Source organism: Lissotriton helveticus, chromosome 3_1, assembly GCF_964261635.1.
Source record: "Lissotriton helveticus chromosome 3_1, aLisHel1.1, whole genome shotgun sequence".
NCBI lineage: Eukaryota > Metazoa > Chordata > Amphibia > Caudata > Salamandridae > Lissotriton > Lissotriton helveticus.
This window is the reverse complement of record NC_136061.1, coordinates 121,473,835-121,495,436: the sequence shown is the minus strand read 5'-3', so window position 1 is coordinate 121,495,436 and position 21,602 is coordinate 121,473,835. Positions and strand designations below refer to the sequence as shown.

Genomic DNA, 21,602 nt, shown 5'->3' with positions numbered 1-21,602 from the left:
AAGATGGTCAGCATATTTAGAAGCAACACAGCCATGCAGACCGGCTCCTCCACTAGGGTGGAGGAGCGTCGCCCCACTGCTTTGTCGCAGTGCGATAAGCAGAAACATAAAATGGTAAAACTACCAGAAGCAGAAGTGTTTGGCTGCAGGGCGGGTGGGCGGGGCTGCTCTACAAGCACGGTTGGGCAGGGGACAAGTGGTGTGCCCACTACTGAGTGAGCATGACTGTTTTGGTTGGTTCTCTGGGGCTGCCCAAACCAGTCATGCGCACTCTGCCCTTTCTCCATGCAGCCCTGGCACTGAAGTGCATTCTTTTCCAGGTGCCTGAGCACATGTAATCAGTAAAAATGCCCGACTCACAGTGCAAGACAGACAATAGTCATGAGAGGGCAGACCCATTGTGCCATGAAGAATACTGACGTGGGCAGTCCCCCAATACTGTCTCCCTCCTGTGATCTCCTTGCTCGGTGGTGGACTTTGAGTACAATATGTTTTTCTTGTTGGTAATGGACAGAGGCAGTCGAATGTCATTACTGCAGGAACGGTGCAGGAAGTTGTGCTCGCTGATTGTCCTCTGGAGGGGCTTGGGTACAAGTTGAATAGGACTGGTAATAGACTGCTCCATACCATGGTCTGTGATCAACAAAATGTAGTAAAAGTGATATCACACACCCTTCGTCCTGGAAACAACAGAAACTAAAAAGAGTTGTTGAGGCACCTATTAGATCCTGCCCTTGCGTCAGCTTCCATAACTCATGATAGGAGGGGTAGCAAGGGTATTGCCATCGGTAGTAGAGGGCAGTATCAGGGGTAGCAGCTGCCACCTTGGACTTCCCTAAATGACGTCCATAATCCTTATGGTACTCAACAGGAAACTTGATGAAAAGTCAATCAGAATCAGTGGCGCTTTGGCCCCTGGGAAATCCGTGAGTGGCCGATGGACGGGTCTGACAGGTCAGTGTATGGGTCCATTTTCAGTCTGTTTGTGTGTCTGTTTTATGGTCTGTTGGGCTGGTTTTTATTGTTGATTCCCCTTATATTACCACAAACATTGCCTGGAGCAATCACAAATGCACGCAGTCTCCCATACTCCACAAAATACGTATACAGAGTGTCATTACAAGTTTAACACTGCCCTGACATGTAAAAGTGCGCCACTTTTTTAGCTAATTGATTCTCTAATGGGTGGCACTTTTATTTTGGTCCCCAGCCCCTTTTTTGTCCCAGTCCGAGCCTTCTCAGAATCAGACTGATTGGTGATGAAGGGTGCACACCAAGAGAGGGAGGAGGGTGGAGCTGTGGATTCCACATCTGGAGCCCAGGTTTCACCGAACAAGTATCTTAATCGCTTGTGTCACTTTTCAGTTAGGTATAACTGTAAATGAATAAAGATTGATCAACTGGAATCAAACCATCAATCTATCTCAAAATACAGCAATTGGATTTCAGGTCGTCTGACTCTCGGACACACTGTGGCATCAAATGTGATGCATTAAAACCCACATATAAGGTATTCTGAAATTCTAAAGTGTTGTTTACTATCACTCGTTGTTACATTCTTGCATCCTGGACTCTATAAAAAGATGGAATAGAACCGAAATCTGCATGATCCGCACAGGCTGTTCATCACTGGATGGTTACAGGATGTCTCGCGCACCTGAGACTCCACTGATACTGACAAAGCACATAAATCACTCTGGAAAGAAAACCTACAGCAGGTGCTCAGTCAAGCAGTTAACCTGAAAACGGATTCCCTGCCTATCAAACAAAAGGAGTGATTGAAGAGACACCGCGCGGGCCAAGGCAGGTAACTGTCCCATAAAATGAGATGCCGCGGCACTGAGTCGCTTAATAACCTGCGAAATTGAGTCAGTCAGTGGCGCTGCTTTTGAGTAAAGCGCAGACTTTGGAATCCATGAGCTTGACATGTTGAAAGAGTGTAGTGTTTAGACAGGCATGGAGCCATTGGAGGTCATGTGAAATATGGAGCCCACAGGGGAGGGCTTGTGAGATATGGAGCCCGCCGTAGGAGGTCACATGAGATATGGAGCCTGCCGTAGGGGGTCATCTGAGATATGGAGCCCACAGGGGAGGACATGTGAGATATGGAGCCCACAGGGGAAGGCATGTGAGATATGGAGCTCACAGGGGGAGGTCAGCTGAGATATGGAGCCTGCCGTAGGGGGTCATGTGGTATATGGAGCCAGCCATGTGAGATATGGAGCCCGTCGTAGGAGGTCATCTGAGATATGGAGCCCGTCGTAGGAGGTCATCTGAGATATGGAGCCCGCCGTAGGGGGTCATGTGAGATATGGAGCCCACAGGGGAGGGCATGTGAGATATGGAGCTCACAGGGGGAGGTCAGCTGAGATATGGAGCCCGCTGTAGGAGGTCATGTGGGATATGGAGCCCGCCATGTGAGATATGGAGCCTGCCGTAGGAGGTCATGTGGGATATGGAGCCCGCCGTAGGGGGTCATGTGAGATATGGAGCCCACAGGGGAGGGCATGTGAGATATGGAGCTCACAGGGGGAGGTCAGCTGAGATATGGAGCCCGCTGTAGGAGGTCATGTGGGATATGGAGCCCGCCATGTGAGATATGGAGCCCGCCGTAGGAGGTCATGTGGGATATGGAGCCCGCCGTAGGAGGTCATGTGGGATATGGAGCCCGACGTAGAAGGTCATGTGGGATATGGAGCCCGCCATGTGAGATATGGAGCCCACTGTAGGAAGTCATGTGAGATATGGAGCCCGCCGTAGGAGGTCATGTGGGATATGAAGCCCACCATGGAAGGTTATCCAGGTGAAGCATGCTGTGTGTGATATGCCTGGCCGAAACATAGTTCCAAAAACAGCTGCAAAAATCAGTACAATAGTAAATATATCTCTCAAAATTTGGATTCGTTTTAAATCCCTAAATACAGCCCAACTAACATTCCAACAATAGTAATAGGAATATATTTGATATTTCAACCCCGTTCTTACCATGTTTGTGGACAAGAGCTTGCTAGTGACTTTCTTGAAAGCTTTTGTATTGGTGAATATTTTAGAAAGAACTCGAGTAAGGCCTTGCAGGGGAATGTATGACGTTACAACGCATACATTTACAATGCATGCCTTTACAACCCAGTTTTTACATATATATATATATATATATATACACATGGTAGATTTTCTCAGATGAAGACCCAAAAAAAAAATCAGGAGAGCAGAGTTCCATTAAGTGGGGTCGGAAGGGGGACGCAGTCACAGCACCAAGGGAGGGTGGGAGGGATACAAGGGTATGGAGAAAAGACAAAACAGAGAAGGGAAGAAACATTTGAGGATCGTCAAGGGGGAAACGAGGGAAAAGGGTAAAAAATGAGGGAATGGACAAGATGGCGGGTCAGGGTCCAGAGAAAAGCGGCCGAGAACAGCAGCAAAATGGCAGCCAAGACAAAAGAAAAAGTAAAGAAGTCCATGAGAGTTCGTGGCGGGATAGGCTGCTCCGATGAAGAGTGTTCTCTGGGGGCCTGGGGTGGGTATGTTCCAGAAGGGGCTGCGGTGTGCCAAGCAATATAGGTCGGGACTGGAGGGTAGACATGTCCAGGGTTAAATCGCAGGACCGCCATCACTCACTGCAGGCTCCGGTTTCCACAGGCTCCGGTTTCCAGCCATGGATTACACTGGAGCGGTTCCTCGCAGGCTACTCGCCGCAATCACCACTCCTCCCGGTCGGAGGGGGGAGAGCCGCCAGCTCAGACTCCACAGCAGCGAGGCATCTCTGCCGAACCAGCGGCCATGTTGGTAGAAGCTCCGTGGGTGCTCCCTCCAGAAACTCGGAGGGTTCGAGCAGGCCATCCGGATTGTTCCTGGGGTCCACAATGTGAGGATAAGTGGGCGAAATCCTTGAGAAGGATGGCGGTCGGATGGAGAGAGCCACCAGCTCAAACTTTACAGCAGTGAGGCATCTGCGCTGGGCCAGTGGCCATGATGGTAGAGTGTCTCCTCAGTGCAGCGCGTGGGCCTTCTGTAGTCACCGGCCTCCTTTACATGTTAGATAAATTCTTACAGACCATCGGAGGGTGTTAGGTTCTCTGTACAGTTAATTTCATTTTCTTCGACTTCACGCATTTTGTGCTCACAGAAACTGAAGGAAAAGCGTTCACTGAAGAGAGAATTGAAAAAGCCTCAAAAAGGAGTGATTCCTGTGATACCAAACATTATAGACACATTTGTGAAGGAATTTGTGCTCTACTATAATTTTGCAGGAAATTTGAAAAGAAGTTGCTTTTTTTAACTACAAAATTGTATCATTAGGCGCTTTTCTAAGAATTTGCGTTCGGATTTTTTGGAACGTGTGAGACTGTTGAGTGTGTGGGGGACCAGCGACTCCCGGGCATCTTAGCATCTCTTGGCCCATAAAGGGACAGATGAGAGAAAGAGGAGGTTGTTGAGGACACGTAGTGCCAGTGTGCAGCGTCCATCAAGTGACGGAGGCTTCCTCCATTGCCCCATGCTATGTGTCTTCCGGTGGGTACCAGCCCTCGCTGGGTGGAAAAGGTCTGGCCATTACAGCATCTTGGGAGAAAAACGTGTTGGATTTACAGAATCCAGACTGGAGAGGGTGGGTGGCGAGCTAGCTGGTGCCGTCTTCTTATATTTAAGCCATAGCGAGGAAAAGCCTGGCTTTAATTCAGAATTTCAGCGTTTTCCAATGTGTGCCAGCATGAGAGATGACTTGTTTACAAGTGCCCTGGGGTTGGCTTTCTCCATATCAATTTTCCGCTTGGTCTCCCATCTACTAAATAATTAGCAAATTTGAACTGAAAACTGTTTGCATTGAAAATAGTCATAATTTATTAAAGTCGCTGCATCCGGAGTGCTTTTGCAGAAGTTAAGTGGCCGCCTTTGTGTTGTTGAAGGCTGTGTGTAGGCCGTTCCAAGAGCTGACTGACAGTTTTGCTTAGATAGTGTAACAGCCTTACTTGATCCACTGGGGAGGGCTCCTGCCTGCATCCAGATAAAAAAAAAACACAAACTCATGGAATGGAATCTAAAGAGTGTAGAAGAATGATTCCTTTTATTTCATGACATTGACATGGCGTTCTTAGTCAGAGCACAGTGTATCAGAAGCAAGTCCCTTAATCCTGCGTGCGCGGTTTGTGATTCTGCTCTGTTTATTTAAAAAAAGAAATCAGCAAATGCAGAGGTGAAGGGAAGGCTTGTTCCAGCCCCAAGAGGCAGGCGGGGCTCATCCTTATATACCAGGGTGCTCTAGTTGGGGCTGGTCAGATCTCAGTGGTGTGCCTCGTGCTGGGTGTTTCTGTTGTGGTAATTGTGAGCTCAGGGTTGCTGAATTGGGGTGGGTGAAAGTGAATTTCAAATATAGGGCTGCAGAATCAAGCGTAAAGCAACGGATCAATCGAATTCTGCACCAGAAAAAAGTTTAAGGACTGTTGGTGAATAGTCATTGCAAAGAACACATTCACCTAAAGCAGCCCAGGGCCATTTGCTGTGCCAGTGCTTGTTTTTGCACTAGGGATCTCTGGCTTTGTTACTGTGGAGCTTCTGCTGCATCAGAATAAGAGGGCAGGACACGTCTGTGATTATGGGACATGTTTGAGAGATGCTTTACTTCTCTGAAAGTTAGGCCTGTAGCGATAACGCGTGTAGATTATGGTTTTGGCCCTGGCTGCTGTGGGGAACATTAAAGCTCAAAGGGCAGCGTTCCCCAGTGACGCGACACGCCTCCTTGCGCCGTGATACTGGGGACAGACACATCATGCTAGGATACTTGGAACAGTCATCGGAAGTGTGATTCTGTAGAAGTTAAATGTAAATAAAGGAAAATGCTAAGTTACTGTTACGGAATATATTAATGAGGAGCATAAGGGCTTGGGGACTGGTTGGAACAGTAAATGCCTCAAGACGCAGCAGTGTTTGAAACAAGAAAACAAACATGTTACTAGACAGAGAATACATAAACTATCACTAAGGTATATTGCATGTATATTGCACGTCAATATGTAATTCCTTTATAAAGTCAAGTAACTCAATTTATAACCTGCAATGCCCTTATAATGGGACTTCCTTACAAAAAGCCAGTAGCTCAAAACGTGTTGCAGATACGTTCTTGCTTACTTGTAATGACCTCCTGCAAGCGGTATATTTACAAACAGAGCGACATCAATATTCCCTTATCAGCTTGTGACTCCATTTTCAGGGTAGAATAGTCCTGGGGATCTGAAACTCTGGAAATGACTTTCATTGGTTAACCACCCCTTGTGATTCTGCTCGGGGATCTACCTCCTGTCACGGGGTCTCTGTCTCTGGCAGAGGCATTGTGACGACACAACTCACCTGTAATGACTTATTATAGTGAAGTAGCTGTGTCATTTTCTTACAGGCGAGTAGTGAGGTCACAACGAGACTGTATTCAAATTATAAACAGGTTTATGCACTTGTATAGGGTTCCTTGTTTATATATATATAAAAAACAAAATAAAACACTCCTTTGAGAATCCTTGCCATCGTAAAATACAGAGATGGGTTACATATTATTGTGTAGCTCAGGTATCGTATCACACCAAAATAGTATCTTCTCCTAGACAGATTTGACATGTCTCAGATCGATTGTAATCTAATGCTGTTGATGAACCCTAACAAGATGGAGGCTGTATTTCGGATTAAGGACACCTCGGAGCCACAGAGGTCACCAGCTCATCACTCTGTTCTTCCATCACTGCATGCAGTGTTCACAGCTCACGCTCCTGCACCTTCATTAGGGGATATTGATTGTAAATTAAACTGTGATCTGGCTGGGTTTTATGTAATACGAACACGGAACACCTCGTTTAAGAGTAAATTGCTTATTAGATTTAGGGACGGCTACTTTGGCCTTTCAATGCCTCCCAGTTGAACTAATGTTGAGTACAAACCCTGTCCCTTGAGATAGCCTTCCAAAATTGGAGGATAGAAAGGGGTCAATGGTATAATGTGGTAATCTGACCTGCTAATCAATAAATACATCTAGGACCTGAGTGATAAACGAGTTTGCATCTATTGCATGAACCCAGGGTCAATGCAACCTCCCCTCACTCATTTCTCTTCAATGCCAGCGACCTCTAGTGGTCAGCTTGGTATTAGCAAGACTATGAACTGATTCTCAGCCAAAGCACACTGGGCAGTGATTGTCAGAATTGCTTTATAGGATTTAAATTACTGAGACAATTTTTTTGCTCAAGGGAAGCATGGTCCTTTATATTTCGATATTTTGTGGAGAAATGTATACTTGAATAACAAATGCGGTATACAACTTATGTTGTACAACTTTATCAATGAGCGCAGCTCAGTCACATACTAGGACGAGACCTATTTTTTTGTTTCCGTCTCTTATTTTTTTGTAATGATACAACTCCACTACATCACATAAACAAGCATTTACAATGCAATGGTTTCGGCTTTGGAAAAGGTAGAGCTATTGGCATTGTAAATGACAACATTTGTATTCATGTGTTGGTTTTGAAAACAGATAAATAAATGGCATTGTCATTTACACTGCCAATAGCTTAATCTCTTGCAAATGTGAGACCTATTGTACCCTATGGACGAGCTCAGCAGACAGCAATTAGTACCACACACACACACCCAGAGCCAGCCACACACATTCAGAGCCAGCCACACGCACACACCCAGAGCCACACACATACACACACACACCCATAGCCACACACACACACACACACCCAGAGCCACACACACACACACACACACCCAGAGCCACACACACACACACCCAGAGCCACACACACACACACCCAGAGCCACACACACACACACCCAGAGCCACACACACACACACACAGAGACACACACACACACCCAGAGCCACACACACACACACCCAGAGCCACACACACCCAGAGCCACACACACACACCCAGAGCCACACACACACACACCCAGAGCCACACACACACACACCCAGAGCCACACACACACACACCCAGAGCCACACACACACACACACACCCAGAGCCACACACACACCCAGAGCCACACACAGACACATCCAGAGCCACACCCACCCACCCAGAGCCACACACACCCACCCAGAGCCACACACACCCACCCAGAGCCACACATACCCACCCAGAGCCACACACACCCACCCAGAGCCACACACACACTCAGGAGAGCAAGCACAGTGAGGGGGCAGGGAAGCAAGCACAGCGAGGGGGCAGGGAAGCAAGCACAGCGAGGGGGCAAGGAAGGAAGCACAGCGAGAGGGGCAGGGAAGCAAGCACAGCGAGGGGGCAGGGAAGCAAGCACAGCGAGGGGGCAGGGAAGCAGGCACAGCGAGGGGGCAGGGAAGCAAGCACAGCGAGGGGGCAGGGAAGCAAGCACAGCTAGGGGTCAGGGAAGCAAGCACAGCCAGGTTGCAGGGGAGCAAGCACAGCCAGGGGAAGGGGAACCAGGGGGGTGGGGAAGCAAGCACAGCCAGGGGGCAGGGAAGCAAGCACAGCCAGGGGGCGGTAAATGCATTACCGATCTTGTGATGTAAGCCACTGTGATGCTCAGCATGTTAAAAGCCTGTCAGACATCAAGAATGGCTGCATTTGAGAACCCCCGTCTCAAATCGAAAGGTGAACAGAGACTGACTGTCCACACGTACCATGTTTTTGTAACTTAAGAAGCATCACAGATACATGCAATTCTGTTGCCAGATAAGGGCCATTCAGTGCATTGAGTTTGTCAGTTTTCTCCCGTTGCAATAACAGAGGCCTAATTAAGTTTTCAAATTAGCCATGAGGGCCCTTGCTCAGAGGATACCTATGGAGGGTTCAACACCCACTTGTGCGGATATTCACCAAAAAAAATTAAGTTTCTTTCACATCTATGATTTTTGGCTCCTGCAAATTATTTCTACATTTTATGCTTCTATGCACCTCAATCACCTGGGGAAAAACTTCTTTGCTGCACCAATTCTCCATCCTACGCCTTAAAGCTGCATTACCCATTTTCCTGTATACTTGTGCGATCTGGAAGGGTGTAAGTTTACCTTGCCAAAGCCTTGGGCCAATGTAACCAGGCCAGACACCTGAGGTCACCGTGCCTGCGCCTAGGAGTGAACAGGATTCATAGCAACTGATATTGGAGGCATCCTTAAACACAAGACTCCTTTGTCTGGAATCCTCTACCCCTCCACTAGCGCCAAGGGAAAATTCCAGCGATTTCGTAGAAACAATCTACGGAAGCCACCATGCTCCAGAGAGGTCATATTCAAATGACTACAGTTCTAGTGGTCAAGCAGAAAAAAACCTATAAATAAAATAATACAAGAGGAGGGGTCAGATCGGCAGGTGAACGCGCACTAAACCTTCAACAACACAGAGGGAATTCTCAATAGCACGAGGACAGAGGGAATAAGCACAACACCGAGAGCAGATCGGGTGCGGACCACAGAGGGAACCAGCAACGCGGGAAAATGATCAGCAGCATCGATTAACCCATAAACAGCACCGAGGTCAGGCGATCAGAGCAGCACTGGTGGACCACAGACGTCATCAATGAGGGGCGTGGAGGAGTCAGGGGCCACTGTGAGAACTCTCAGAACGGAAATCAAAGTAGATCTCTCTGCCCGCAGGCAGGCCACAGGCACACTCACTCGGGTCTGCACTTAGGGCAGGAGGCAGGAAGGGTTCAGCCAGGACAGAGAGTCGTCCACATCTTGGCTGCCGAGACCAGTTCTATGCGTCGGGATCCGAGTCTCTGTTTTTGAACGCTGTTCTTGCGTACGCCGGGAGTCGCTGCAACACCCTCGGGATCGGCGTAATGTGGAAGCCAAGCTGGACTTTAGACACCCCCTTCATGCACATGTACTGAACTCCTGCTGGAGTGCAAGTAATCCCGCCCCGCCCCCTCCTGCCTCTCCACTCCAGGGATTTGTGTAGCTGTTCCCCCTGTGGATTCGCTGAGTCAGGTCTCATAAAACAGAGTTGCTTGCACTCTACCTACTGCTGGCAAATACCCAGCGCGGAGTCGGGGGCACGCGCTCCTCTCAGCCAACTGAGGCCACAGTCACCAAATTACGGTCACTGAAAAGACACAAGGTTCACCAAACTCACCTTTCCTCCAAATGCCGGACATTGAACATATTTTTTTAACGTACCCAGGACAAACCATGAATGAACTAGTTAGCATCTAGGCATCCTTTGCACAACGAAAAATAAAAACTCCGTCCTCCAAATATCAAAATAAGCCGAGGTGCCGTGACAGCGGGGGGGGGGGCGGGAACGGGCACACGGACAGGGGGAGGGGGCGGAGGCGGGAACGGGCACACGAACACTGGTGAGGGGGGGGGGCTTGATTCAAAATAAAGGAAGGCTTGAGTTGGTTGTAAAAAAAACAGCAGAGAGCTTTTAAAAAAACAACGGCGAGCGGGGTTTAAAAATGAAATAACAGATCAGGCAAGGCGGGATGGGTTTAAAAGGGGGTATTTAAAAAAAATCAACAACAGAGGAGGAGTGTAGGGTGAAGGAGAGGGGGGTGAAAGTCTAGCGAGAGACGGGCCACGGAGTCGAACGGGCACACGGACCGCGGGAGGGGGGCGGGAACGGGCACACGGACAGCGGGAGGGGGGTGGGTTAACGGGCACACGGACAGCGGGAGGGGGGGCAAGGGAAACTAATAAAGACAAACAGAAATAAATACATTGAAGAAAGTTGAGAGAAGAAAACAAATGAAATGAAAATACCATGGACGGGGGCGCCGGAGGGGGGAGCGGAACACGGGAGGTGCTGGAGGACACCGAGGCTCATGGCGTTCGGGCACAGAGAGGGAGACCACACCTCCAGCATCGTGGAGACATCCTTGGGGGCTGCCGAAGCCAAACAAGAGAAAAGGGTCCGAGCTGCGGAGCTTCCCAAGTAAGCTACTGCCAGGCCGCCATCTTCGGAGGAATGACAAAAAAAAACCTTGGAGGAAAAAAAAACCACCCGCCCACCGCCGCAATGACGTTCTACAAGGGGCGGAGAGGGAAAAAATCGCCGGAACGCCCACGAATCGCCTCGCACAATGACGGACAGATCTCTCTTCCAATGGCTATCCTCCATTTATGGAGCTAGCCAATGGAAGAGAGAGGCGGGACTAAACAACATACTGTTCTCAAAAGATTTCGCCTGCGCGAACGCTGCTGCGCAGCGGCTCACCAGGCGAAACCTAAAAAGTACTAGAATTGTGCCCTCTTTTCACTATTTTGAGAATTTCTTTGAGAATTTCTAGACATCTCTGAAAACGTATCGGTTCCTATAGCCCTTGCTAACTTTCTGCTGCGGGGCCTTATCTGCACGGTAACCATGATGCTGTACCCGTTGGTGACATTACTACATTTCCACCAGTTTCTTTCATCATAGGACCTGCTGTTTGTTTTCTTTTTTTAGACCAGTGTTTCTTACCCTTTTGACATTTCTGGCCCCGTTCTGAAGCACTATTCAAAGATGGGGACCCCCTTCTAAGCAGTTTCGACGATTTGAACCTCCAAATATCGACATAAAAGCGTACACATCAAACCAATACACTAATTATGAAATATTGTATTTAATTAAAAAATATATATATAAAAATTCATAAATGTTGACGAGAATGTTGGAACTTTTCAAAACTTTGATTTATTTCTAAGAGAGAAAGACTCTAGAATAACTAGCATCTCAGTTTGTCTTTTTGCTCCTAACTATGCTCTGTTTTTTGGAATCACATAACAATTGGTGCCACCACTTGTGCATACCACCGTTTGCTGCACTTATGCTGCTTCTACAAATCAGGCTAAGGATACCAACTGAATTTTTAGCCTCTAATTTAAAATTTCTTCTAATTTACAAAGCCTTTCAAAATGTTCAGTTTTGGACCCCTGCGGTCCATGGACCAGAGGGAACCATTGTTGTAGACGATGTATGTGCTGGTTACAAGGAAGTTGGATCTTTTTAGAAGATTAATGCACATATTTGAGAAAGAATGTAACAAACCAGGGATAGTTCCTTTTTGAGATAAAACATTTTCTGCCCGGATTCTTAGAGACCCTGAACTGACCAATCAAATGTTGGCCAAATCCAGAGATACTGCTTGATTGTGCAGGTTGGTCCCAAAAAGATCCAGTTTTTCTGAGGGGTGGGGTATTGAGTTAAATAATCACTAATGATACAGAAAATTGATTGCTACGGGCCCCTACAGTCAGTTTTCAACAGCCTTTTCATGTCAGACAGGCCGACTCAGAATGGCTGTTGTAAACTGACATCGTAATCGCTTGGTCGGAAACGCTGTCCATAGAGCTGTATGATGCAGCTCCGACCTACACAAATCCCCAAGAGCCTGTCGGAACCGATTCGAAAAGACTGTGCGGTTCGCAATCCGACAGCGAACTTCGTATTCGGTCAGGTGAATTGTAAACCGATGAGTCGGTCGGAAGCGTTCCGACATGGTTGAGGAGATTCCTAACGTCGGGAGGAGGTCTCCTGCTGACATCGTCATCAGTCCTTTAGTTCCTTTTTTCTTGCACCACCTTGTTCAACCCTCCTAGATAAACAGATATGTGCTTCTTTTGCCTCTCTTCTTTTTGTGATGCAAAAAGAAAACTATTTTTAGCTGTTAGCTCTTAAACCTTATTGTTTCAGTCTTTTAACTTTCATATTTTTATTTCAATTCCTACTGTGTGCCTGAGGCAACATCCCAAGCCTGGGGACAGAACAACTTGGGCCTTATTGAGTGTTACAGGGACAGCCTTCCAATGTGAATTTATAATATTAGATCCAGATCATGATGTCACTGAACCCACAAACCACGGATGGGTGACATCCTTTGTTGTTACAGCTGTACTATTGTGCAGCGGGGTTGTATGTACTTTTAGATGTGGCGTAGAGATAGCTTCAGCTGTCTAGCCAGCCACCATGTAAAAACCCCATAATGAAAATACACGTATATACATACCTAAGGGGGCATTGCGATAGCTTTTTTTATCCATTGGTGCGTTAAGCTGCCATTCACAGTTTGCTTCTACACACCCCAGCATATAGCGTGAGTGACTGCATGTACTTGATCACATGGTCACAACTGCTTAAAAATAAGTGTAGTTTTGGGCAAGGTCTGGTGGTCCAATACTGTACTTTTCCGGTGCTTTTTTTTCTTTTTAATGTGTTGATCGTTTTTGTATTTTTATTAAACAATGGTTTCAGGTTAAAGTGATTTAAATCCCATAGCACATTTTCTCTTCACCTGAGATCTGCATTAAAAACAAGAAGGGGTTCTATGCCTGTTCTAAGCATATCTGCCCGGAAGGCAGCACCCATACCATACTAATAAAATATATTTGGTTGTTAAAAAAATAATTGTATTGGAATCATAGGGCTGCCACATATTTTTAAGGCATATGCATGTAATAAAAAGTTACCTATGCATCAGCTTACCAGGGCCAGCCCTAATTGCTTTGTCAGTGCTTATTTTATCTCTAAGACATCCGTATAGGCCATAAGCAGTGTAGGCAGAGTAAGGGTCTTTATATTGTTGTATGCTTTGGGTTGTAGTAGGTGGGTAGTTGCACAAATCAAGAAAATAGAGCGACAAATCTGCAACCTCTACATTGAAATCTCTCTTACATTAGAGTTCATGAAAATTTACAAACTACAAATGTGAACCAAATGGTCCTGGGATGATGCGTGGGGGATGTTTGGTTAATCCTTGTGGGATGCTTGCGCCACCCTTCGGTGATCCTAATGTGGTGATCATCAGTAGAATCACGGGTGATCCATGCCCATCACTCAGCTGACGGGAGGGACGCAGTACCTTTGCCGACTTATCTGATTTCACAAATCCGGATACGACTGGCCACTGTGCCGCGCTGACTCAGGCTGAGACTCGCCGGTTTGAAGCAAAAACTGTCAACATTATTCACCCACACACCTGTCTTGAGAAAGACCCGCCGCGACCACCAACTGGGGAACATGAGGGTCGAAACGTCGACGAATGTCATAGGTCTAGAACCACCAAGATCCCAATAGGAACACTAGGAATCCTCGGTTGCAAATCAGCATCTGGCCAATAAAATAATTGTATATATTTGTATATAGGAAATCCCTTCTCACTATATATTTTTTCACTCATTGAGCACTATTCACCAAATGTCACTCAATTGCACCTGTTTTTGACGGTCTTATCATGCATTGAATGTTATCATTGAATGAAGCAATTCAGGCAAAACATGAATGAATTCTGATATAAATTGCATGAAATAATCTCTTGATTTCACAACCTTTTATTTTGAGCATTCATTTCTCAATTCTTCGTGTGTACCAGAGAGCACCGAATTTTGATTGCATTAATAAGCAGTGTCAAAGTAATGTTTCTTACCCAACAGAACCATTCTTTTGTTTAACCATCGCTCAGGTGAACCATGACTTAGATGAACCTTAAGTTGTGCTTGTGTTTTTCTTAAGTCATTCTTAGGCGATCCTTGGACATACCATGAGTGATCCTGAATAGATCCTCGTGTAACTCTTGTGGACCTAGGGGAAAGCCACATAAGATCGTTGAGTTATGCTAGGTTCACCCCTGGGTACTTCATAGGTGACTATTGCTTAATCCACTGTGATCAAGAAGTGATCGCTGGATGATCCTCAAGTGAGCCTTAGGAAATTTAAATAGGCAAATGGACAGCAGTATAGCTCCGAAGGGATCCCGTTATAAAAGCTGTGATTTTGATTGGCTAGATCTCAAGTCTTTATCTCAGTTTTCTATATACTGAGGTGCTATTTTTAAAGATGTGTCTAAAGTTGAGTGTGCAGACGCAGGATTATTATTCCGCCTGTGCTTTAACTTCTGTTTTTCTTACTGTAGGAGAAGAGATGAATAGAGTGTTTTTTTAAATCCTTGCCATGCAATTACCACCAGCCTTTCAGTTTTGCGTACCTTTAATATGTATATTCTAAGGTGTCAAAATATATATATATATTTTTTTGTAGTTTGCATTTACATTCCATTGGTAGGTGTTATCTAGATCATCGGCAAACTGTGTATTCGCTTTTACTGGCAATCACATTGGTGAAATTTACGTAAGGACTCAACAGGAAGGGTCTGGTCTTCATAAGATTGGGACACATAGTAGGAAAGGTTAAAAAGCAAAATTGGTGTTTGGAGGCATTTCCCCTTTGGTAGGCAAGCAACAGGGCAAACGCAGAAGAGCCACAATCAGGGTGGGCACACCAGTCAGTGGTGGGAAAATGAGAATCACAGAGCTGGGGACACCAGAGGGTGCACAGCGGGGTTGAAACTGGTGGGCAATATACTCGATGCAAGAGTTGACAGGGCTGCGTTGAATGGCATCGCCGAGTCTGAAATTTATATAAATTCCTAGACCCCTTGGGATAATTATATAGGGGAATCCCAAAGGTATTTGGTTGTGTTTTGGTCACCAGTTCCTTCTTCCTAACCCCATCCTGCTCCCCAAGTTTTCTCTGCATAGTTGCATAAGATATAATTTAACACCTCTCTGTGATCATTACTCAAGTCGTCATAAGTCCGTCCTTCGTTTCCAACGCCTTCTGATGCATCGACTCTGCAAAGGAGGAAAGCATCACATCTTGAATTAGTTGTTTAAAAGGCCCCTGGAAAATGTATTTTCAGGCAAAACCATGCTAGGGTAGTGAAAAGTGTGGAAGGGAGAAGCAGACTGAAGTGGTTGGCGTCTATGTGGAATAATTTCGTGTTCAATTATGCTTATGCAACCGCATGAGTTCTTTATTTGGCCATTTTGTAGAATTGGTTTCATTGATGAAAGAAGTGACACTAAAAAATCACGTGATCGACACACATTATGATACTGAAGCATTAAGCTTTCCATTAGTGCACCCGAGCACCATGGTTATGGTTGGGCTGTGCGGACTCTTTGGAGTTCAGGCATTAGCGGCGGGCCATGATAAGCAGGGTGAAAACTTTTAGTAAGGGGAAGGTTGTTTATAAATTCATCTTTGGGACTGGGTGCCATTGTTTTCTGGGGTTTTTTAAACAATTTTTTTTAATTTTCATACAATACAAGACAGTAGTAGTTGAGGCATATTATAGGTGAAATATCCAACTTATCCTGCACTGCATAAGTACATAATTGATAGGGCGAAGCCATATATTTCTCGTGCAAAATTAGAGTGCACACCATATCCCATCAGAATATAAGCCCTAGTGCAGCTAACAGTGAACAACCCCTCCACCTTATCCCTCCCGCCCCTCTTACTTTTCGCCGTGTTGCTGCATATAAATGACCATAGTAGGTAACACCCTTTCAGAGCATCCCCTGTGTGCTCAGCTCCCCTCCTCACAAAGCCCCATGTATGGATGTCTGTGTCCATGTGCAGGGCCATAAGACAATCCGCCAAGTGCTCCCTTGCTCTTGCCCTATCAATTGTTTGCGTCCCTTCTTCAGTTCCCCGAATGGCACAGCATTTTCAATCCCCACCCATTTAGTTAGCTCCTCTTACCATTTAACCAGTCTTGGTCCCCCAGGAGCCCTAGAGTGCACGGTGCGCTCCCTTTTTGCCAGAATCAGTACCAGGCCAGTAAATTTGGTCCTTATTTTGCGGTTGGTCAGGCATGGTAATCCCTCCCCCCCGAAGGGGTCAAGCGAGAGGGGTGCAAGGGATTTCCCGATGAGTAATGTTGTTGATGCAGTCTATCACTACTTCCTACTCTGCTAAGGAGGGTCAGACCCACACCATATGGAACATTTCCACCCAAAGTTCCCCACACTGAGGGCATGTGGCTGCAGCTTCGATATAAAACCTATGAATCCTGCTGAGCATGAGGTAAGCCCTGTGTAAGGAATACAAATTAATCAGTTTGAACCTGGCATTACGTGAAGTGGTGGGCTGTATTCCAGGATCCTACCCCAGTCCTTATTATCAGTAAGCTGTAATACTAAATCTGTCTCCCATCGCACCCTCAGGTTTGTCAGGGCAGCACGAATGTTAGTACGGATGGCTCGGTATAGGCATGCATCTGCTTTAACACGACCCGTTATATTACAAAGCAGTTGACGGGCTTGATGCTCTCCAGTTCCCCAGTGGTCCCTGATCCCAGCCACTATTGCTCGATGCAGTGAGAATTGGCCACCAGGAATGTCGAATTTCACAGCCAAGTCTTCAAAGGGGAGTAATTCCCTATCCCGGTAAAGGTCTCCCACCCGGGTTACGCCGTAGGCTTCCCATCCGGCTTTCCACCTAACGCCCCCCTTGGGACACTACCTCTAGCCACCACGGCGATAAGTCCGGCAAATAAGGTGCTCTGGCACGAGTTGGCTGTAGGGAGCGTCGCCAGCTATGTTGCACCACCAGGAATTCCTAAGAGGCAGCGGGCACGTGGCTCTGCTAAGACAAGTAGAACAGTATTAGCTCCCTCAGGTCGGGTAGCATCTTACTATAGATCCATTAGTTAGACCACTGCAGCTGTGCTGCCAAATAATATACCTCTAGGTCCGGGGTTGCCCTCCCTTGGTCCGTCACAGGACGATGCAATTTAGCCATTGCCTACCCTGCGTCTGCCTGCCCCCAAACCAGCTCCAATAGCAACAAACCCAGTTTCTTGAAACAGCATGCGAGGGACAAGTAGTGAAAGCGCGGAAAAAATGGAGTAGCCTCGGGAGCGCCACCATCTTGGTCACTGCTATTCTACCAGTAATAGATAAGAGAAATGACGTCCAGGAGCCGTATTACAATAAGTGCCCCGGGGACGCAACATGCGTTTGTGCCCTCTCTGCACGCCCCCGGGGCACTTTGGTATTACAAGAGGTTGCGCAGACACTTGTGCATCCTCTTTAGTAATACCGATAGCGCTGCACACTAAAAGTGCCAGCGCTACCCTCAGGGGGCGTTCCCTCATTTGCATAGGGGCATGCCCTACGCAAAGGAGGCATTCTTTTGCCTCTGTGCCCAGATGCAAAGAGGCTGTCGGGCGCACTCACAGTGCCCACCTTGCAGCCCTCTGGTGGGGAGAAAGGGGGTCTTCCAGACATCTCCTTGCAGGCGGGTGCAGGCACTGACTTCACCCGCCGGCAAGGGGATCTCTAATCCCCTTTGAAAGTGTAGGCGGGTTGCTGACTGCACTGTGAAAACACGGAGCGGCTGCCGCTATTTGTCTATTTGAATGTCATTCAAATTCTGTTTCTGCCCATGGCAGCATGTAACTTGGGACCACAGGACAGCCCACTCTAGCCATTCGCTTTATTGCCCTCTGAGTGAAGGCATTTTATCTAACCACATGTGCATAGCATACTGAAATTGAGTGCGCTTCAGCGGCTGAAGGACTTGTGTGCTAGTCACCTTAATTTTGCATTTAGTCCTTTTATCTGGCCCCTTTTGTGTTCATTCCTTCTCTTCTCTTTCTTTTTTTTTGTTGGGTGAGCCCTGTCGCTCCCTTGACAATGCTGCCGGGCTGACCATCTACTGCTAATTTCATATGCCTTGTACTGCAACCTGCATGGCTCCTAGACAGGGTCTCCATCTTGACGTGTATTTTTCATAGTGTATAATTATTTTACTGTTCCAAGATGACTGCTTTATTTAGAAGCAACATGCCAGCCATCTTGCACAGCAATTAATCACTAAAATTAATTCAACTCCAAGATTGCCTTTCCCTGCTGTGCTTTATTTTTTACTTATGTTTCATTGCTAGTACATGCTCCACACATTTATCCAGCAGCAAGCTTCTCCTTCTACTTTTATTCTTTTTATTTTTGTTGTATTTACTTGTTGAGTTTGCATGTGTATGTATTATTGTTTATGAGTGAGTGGATGAATGTAAGAATGAGAAAGTGAGGGGATAAATGGCTGTATGAGTGCAAGGATGAGTGACAGAGTGCATGCATGCTGAGGTATTGAGTACCTCAACCCATAGAAATTGACAAGGTACTTTCAGTTATATGCCAGACCTATTGGATTTGCCAATGCTTGTTTCATACTTCATCGGGTAGAAAAGTCTTGCAGACAGATTGTTGCTCTATTATTATGTGAGGCAGGAAGTTTGTATCCAGCAAGGTGAAGCTCAGCTTTTGTTATCTATAAATTAATCAAAATATATCGCCATCTGAAAAAAGTTAAATGTTGATGGAATCTATCTAGCTCAATGCAATCTAATTAAATGAAATAGGCAAAGTAATACTGGAGCATGGCTCTGGAGTAGAACAGCCCTATAGCTTGATAGTGGTTTGAAGCATTTATGTTGTACCTTATTTCACTTTAGCATGTGTAGACTGGTCATACAGCCCCATTTGATCTCCTCTCACTATTTCCCAGTTCATGAAGCATGCAATTGAGACATATGCAATGCCTTGAAATAATATTTCTTTTCTGTTCTTTGCAGCTTGAAAGCCGTCCTGGTGGGGACTCCTCGAAACAACACCGTGGATCTGTCTGGAATTCCTCTTACCATGAAGGATCTTGACCGCTTGATCGCGTACCTCCAGTACAGCTCCGAGCACATTGAGAACGTGGAGCTTTGCTTTACAGACATGACGGACGAGTTGCTGCTCCAGCTTCTGCCCGTCTTGAGTGCCTTGCCTCACCTGACCACGCTTGCGCTCAACGGCAACCGGCTTACCAAAGCCATCCTGCGCGAGCTGACGGACATGCTCAAAGACCTCAAGAAGTTTCCAAGCGTGACCTGGATTGATCTTGGCAACAACGTGGACATCTTCTCGTTGCCACAGCCCTTCCTGGTCAGCCTGAAGAAGCGATGTCCAAAGCAGGGCAACCTCCCAACTATTTTGGAGTTTGGTGAAGGTCAGATGTGTGACTTGGAAAGCCAGGAGGGCCCTGAAGGCCAAGAGGAGGCAGACTGTGGTCTAGAGAAGAGAAAGATTCTGCATGTAATCAACACTGGTCCCCCAGAGGAACCTTTGGCAGAGGGGGTGACACACGTTGGGGTGGATCGGAAAGACTGGCAGTCAGAGCAGGAGCTGACTCATGCGACTGCCAACACTACTGCCAGTCAGACATGATGAGCCGCCACTTCCATTGGGACTACTTTGTGAAGAAAAGAACAGCAGAATAACTAATACCTCAGACCAAAGGGGTGGATTGTAGCTTAATATGCAGTTTAGCCTAGCGCTAGATGTCCTATTGGCTGTAAATCTGTCAATCTTCACTCCGCCCGCCCTTCTGAGGCTGTCGTCTGTTTCCCCAAATGGGTGCAAACAATTAAATCATGTCATCAAGTTATGCATATTTTATAAAGCTGGTGACCGATTGTGGTGGTCAAACTTAGCAATGTCTACTCATTTATCTCTTTTAGAATAACCAGGGAGACAGACTATTTTTATAGCACTGAAGTAGAAAGAGGACCAAGACATGACATTACTTTGCAAAAGGAAAGGGTGCGCACAGATGAAGCATGTTGGTTCCTTTATTTTTAATAGGACCTGGGGATGGAAATGTATTTTTTTTAACAAACCTAGGAAAATTATTGATAAAATATGTAACTTCGATTATAAGATGATTGATGAGCATTTTTTGTGTGTTATATCTGGCATATTTATGCCAGTGAAAGGCGATTGCAAATAAGTAAGAAAGAATTTTGTTTGCTAATGTGTAGAAATAAAAAATGTGTAAGGCACTGCTTTATTGAATATATAGAAAATCCTGCATTCCTACCAAAGGTGACATTCCCAGTATTTCCACGGTCCATGTCTGTGAGAGGATAAAGCAGGTAGCACCTGTAGCTGCTACAGTTCTGACACCCCAAAGAGACATTCATATAAGAAAAGCCTTTCACCAATTCAGAAGAAGCCTTGAAAGCAGACAATAGTTCAGTGAGGTTTTTACCTATTTTCAGAAGATTTTACTTTCTGGGTGCAGTTGCTTCATTTAGTGTATGCTTTTCACGGTACTAAAACAATCAGTTTAATATTGCTAACTGCTCCAACATACCTTGATGTTAAGTGAATCTCTGATGCTACAAAAACTTTACCAAAAGGGGTACAAAATCTTTATCTTAACACTGGCATGACATTTTTTGCCCTGACTATGACACCAGCCATCACCAGTTTGCAAAGCCGTGCTTTGGCGAAATGTGTTCTGAATTTAAAACTAACTTAGGATCTGTTCGTTCTACCAGTTGAGAATAGTCCATTTGTATTCTTCATGGCCCTTCTCTGCTTTGCCTTAAAATGGCACCACCTTGGGAGAAGCGCTTTCTTTCAGCAAGTTTGGTGTTAAATTGTTAACTGGAATGATGGATGTGGCAAACTGATGAAATCTCAGTGTCACTTTATCTTAGCAAAGGTGTAATATGAAGGTTGGTGACCTTTAGACTCCAGCTGTAGAATGTACGTGTATTGATCATGAAGTGTATTTCAAACCCAGTGTGTTTTCCGCGGTGAAGTTGTACGATGCCTTCTTGGAAGGCGTAGGGTATTGAGAATTCCAGAGATCCTTTGTAGTTTGGGTCTGGACAATCTGTAGCGATGAGTCACTACCTGGTGGATATGTAAGAAAATCTAAGAATCAGCTTTTGTCAAGACAAGAGACTAAGGCATGGGGCAGCATGGTTCGTATTTGGCTCCTCGCAATGAGCCACTCATCAGCCAAAGA

General features: G+C 46.1%; 1 protein-coding gene across 1 annotated transcript in view; it reads left to right on the top strand.

Annotated features, from left to right (window-relative positions):
• Positions 1–20,638, top strand: part of LRRC75A (leucine rich repeat containing 75A) — a 1,113,006-nt gene extending 1,092,368 nt beyond the window's left edge. Inside the window, exon 4 of the mRNA XM_078683539.1 lies at positions 19,375–20,638. Coding sequence (XP_078539665.1) covers positions 19,375–20,011 — 637 coding nt within the window. The 3' untranslated portion in view covers positions 20,012–20,638. The remainder of the gene's footprint in view (positions 1–19,374) is intronic.
• The last annotated feature ends 964 nt before the right edge of the window (positions 20,639–21,602 follow it).